Genomic DNA, 3,530 nt, shown 5'->3' on the forward strand with positions numbered 1-3,530 from the left:
AAATAAAGCCATTGCTTGCACAGCCTTCCCACACCCTTCTCCTCCCCCCGTGGGATCTGATGCTTTCCCCATCCAAAGAGCATGTTCAACACAAACACTCGTGGCCGTCTCCAGCCGCCTCTCTGGCTGCACGCCTTACTCGCGAGCGCTAATCTCCGAGTGGGAGCCGGCCAGGAAAATAAATAAGTAACGTGGTCCCCAGCCTCCTTCAGCAGTAGCCGCTAGGAAATTCCCAGATAGGGATACACATACACATAATTTTTTTCCCTCCCCTGTGCTTCCACACGCTGTCTCAACCCGGGAACAGCTTGCAAGAAATCCCCAACTCGCAGAGTTCCTTTTCTTGATACTTGACACTATTTTGGGGAGCAGTTCTGTTGGCAAGTGCCAGTCCCCATGGCACTGCCTCCCTCCACCCAGCTGCATAGCATCTAAAGTGCTTTTTAAAAACATCCTCTAGCCCAGCAGCCCGCAGGAAGTGTAAAGAAATACTTGGTTGCAATAGAAAATATAAATATAGCCATTTGCTTTGAACCTGGCAGCTCCATGGCAAGGAAACCAGGGTGGCCTTGCCATGCCCATCTGCAGGAGGGGTTCATTCTCCCCACTTCAGTGCAAAGCTCCCCAGGGACTGAGCCGAGGTAGCACCCCTCCCAGCCCATGTGGGCTTTGTCCTGAGAGCCTGCTGCTGCTTTTGTTCGACTCCTGGGTCCTTTCTATCCAAAAGGAGGCCCTGCAAAGCTGTCAGCTGTGTGGAGATATGAAACATCCCTTTCAATAGCCAAGACTGGCTTTACAGCGCAAGGTGTCTGATTGTGGTGTGCAATGACCTTAGTCCAAGTGCACCCCCTAATCCACCCCCGTGGGTATTTCATAGGAGAGGAGTAACCCCAAGCTGCTCATTGAGATTCGGCACACACGGACTTGGGGGCAATATTTAGAGGGTGTCAGGCAGGGTCGTGTGACTGTACGAGGTGGGCTGAAGGGAGCAGGCTTGAATTCCACCCTCTCAGCCTGATCTTAAACTGTCCAAACCTCATTTCATGACAGAGCATCTCATGAGAAGATTAAACCCCATAATGCCAGGCAGGAAGATTCTTTATCTAGATCTCTGTTTGCAAAAAGTATGATCCCGGAGACTGGAATGCAAAGAAGAGTTCCCCCAAGGCCTGAATTATTGTCACCAGAACAGAGGAGGGAGAGGCAGGGGTGGTAAAAGGGACATTGATAATGCGCTACAGCAAGTATTTAGAGCAAGCTTCTACATTTAAAATTCAAATACAGATCTTGAGTGCCTTGGAAAAGTGGCTCTGCTGTGCAAATAGTGCTTGGAAGGTCCTCGTTTTTTTGGAGAGTATGTGTGTGAATTGGCACATAGGGTTTCTGCACCTGAACAAATAGGGAGGGGGAGAAAAGGGGGGAAGAAGCTGGGAAAAAAATGGAAGTGTCCTCTCTTCCAAGAGTGTCTGCATTTATTACATAAATCAGAATGACAATGCTGATCCTTTATTGGATTTTAATTAGAGAACCCAAACAAGCACTGCTCAAAGAAGCAGATTTTCACACCTCTGCCAATTCACTGGCATGTTTGTAGAGCTGCTACACTACTAGATCTATTCATCAAGTCCCTGAATATGCAAACAAAGCTCTAGCCAGACCTTTACCGCAGGCTTGTAGGAAGGTGTAGTTTGCTAGCAGAGGCATCCACATAAAGCACATAGCTTGTTTGTTGCCATGTCGTCCCTGAAGAGGGAGGCCTTGGAGATCTTGCTGCTTCATTTCTGAAGAAGTGATAAAGTCATTAGCAAATCAATAATGGTCTAATTTTTGCCCTTCCTGTCCTTCCTGAGAAAGTCATTAGGAGACACTCTAAGGATTTATTTAAATCATAAGAGTTTCAGTAACAGCCACAGAGGCAAAGTATAAAATCTGTCCACCTTTAGGAGATAAATCATCAGGACTCTTAGCTGGTATAGAGAGTAACTAGAAGAAACCTGGGAAAGGCAAGGGGGAGATGAGGAATGTCAACAGCTGCAGCAAAGACACTTGCTACCGTGACATACCATGGGCTACTACCAGATATTTAGAAAACCAGAGCTTTTAGGAACACTGCAGAGTCCCTGTATTAAGACAGAGACCAGCCTGGAACGTGGCAGACTTTCTCTCCCACCACCCCACAGGTGGCAGCGCTTCCAGAAAGGGATTTGAGAGAGAGAGACTAGGAGTCTAATTGCTGCTTCTGCTTTCTTTAAACTTGAGATTCTTCCTCTCAGTAGCACTGGAAAGCAGCAATGGTTAGTGACAGCATGTGGTATCTAAACTCTGAGTAAGACCCGAGGGCTGGAGGAGGTGAAGGAGGTATGTGCTTGGGCCTGACACAGGTGTGGGACTGCTTGGGGACCATATGCCCTGGGACAGGGAACTGCTTCCTTCTTCTAGAGAGGTGGGAGAGGCATTTTTTTGGAAAGATGAGTGAACCAGAGTGCTGGAGATGACAGCTAGGGGTGTGATGGGGTAACTGCCATGCTGATCTGGAAAGCAGCAAGGGCTAGAGCCAGCATGGGGGCACATGCAGGGTGATGTAGGAAATTTGGGCTGTTGTTTTCCAGTGAGGATATTGGCAAATTCTTGTGGACCTTGAGGCAAAACCTCCTCCTGCTCTCTGCTGCTTGCTGGCTGAGATGGGTTCCTTGAGTAGGAGCTGAGTGGGGACCCCAAGCATTGTGAGGACAGACACTTGCTTAGAGGAGAAACCTTATGCCAGCAAAGCCACTCAGCTTTGAAAGCCAACAAGTTATCAGGCATCAGGTGTCAGTGCAGGGCAAACAGTAGCCAAATGGGAAGACCTTCCGGAAGAAATTTGTTCTGGAACAGTCCTTTCAGCAGAAATATTTTGGCCCATTTCCTTAATGAGATAAAGCACCTTTCTAACTCCTAACCCAGAGGGAGCTGCAATGGCTCAAATCTGGCAGGAAGGGGATTCTCACTTGACATACTGAGTGTAAACATGAGGGCATGTTCATAGATGAGGGTGGAGGAATTTCAGAGGTGAATTTGCATCCTGCACCTATGCTTTTTGGGAAGGTCGGGGTGGCTGGGGAAGTGGTGCGTCCCCTCATGCTCCCATGCCCCAACTTGTCATGTGCCTCCTCTAACCCTGCTGTGCCTCTCTCTCTCCTTGCACAGAAAACTCGGTGGCCGCCAAATCTGGGGGTTGCTTCCCTGGCTCAGCCACAGTGCACCTGGAGCAAGGCGGTACCAAGCTGGTGAAGGACCTGAGACCAGGAGACCGAGTGCTGGTAGCCGACACGGAAGGCCGTCTGCTCTACAGTGACTTCCTCGCCTTCCTCGACCGGGAGGATGGCTCCCACAAGCTCTTCTATGTCATCGAGACACGGCAGCCCCAGGCCCGGCTGCTGCTGACGGCCGCCCACCTCCTCTTTGTGGCCCCTCAACACAACCAGTCACAGGCAGGGACCCCCAGCAGCCAGGCACTCTTTGCCAGCCGTGTACGGCCAGGCCAACGGGTC

General features: G+C 49.9%; 1 protein-coding gene across 1 annotated transcript; it reads left to right on the top strand.

Annotated features, from left to right (window-relative positions):
- Positions 1 to 3,186: 3,186 nt before the first annotated feature.
- LOC103811221 (sonic hedgehog protein-like) lies at positions 3,187 to 3,519 on the top strand (the record flags this gene model as incomplete). The annotated part of the gene is made up of 1 exon (XM_009084178.1): positions 3,187 to 3,519. A coding segment is annotated over one exon (333 nt), but the record flags the coding sequence as incomplete, so codon positions are not given.
- Between the last annotated feature and the right edge of the window lie 11 nt (positions 3,520 to 3,530).

This window comes from Acanthisitta chloris, unplaced genomic scaffold, assembly GCF_000695815.1.
Source record: "Acanthisitta chloris isolate BGI_N310 unplaced genomic scaffold, ASM69581v1 scaffold42771, whole genome shotgun sequence".
Lineage (NCBI taxonomy): Eukaryota > Metazoa > Chordata > Aves > Passeriformes > Acanthisittidae > Acanthisitta > Acanthisitta chloris.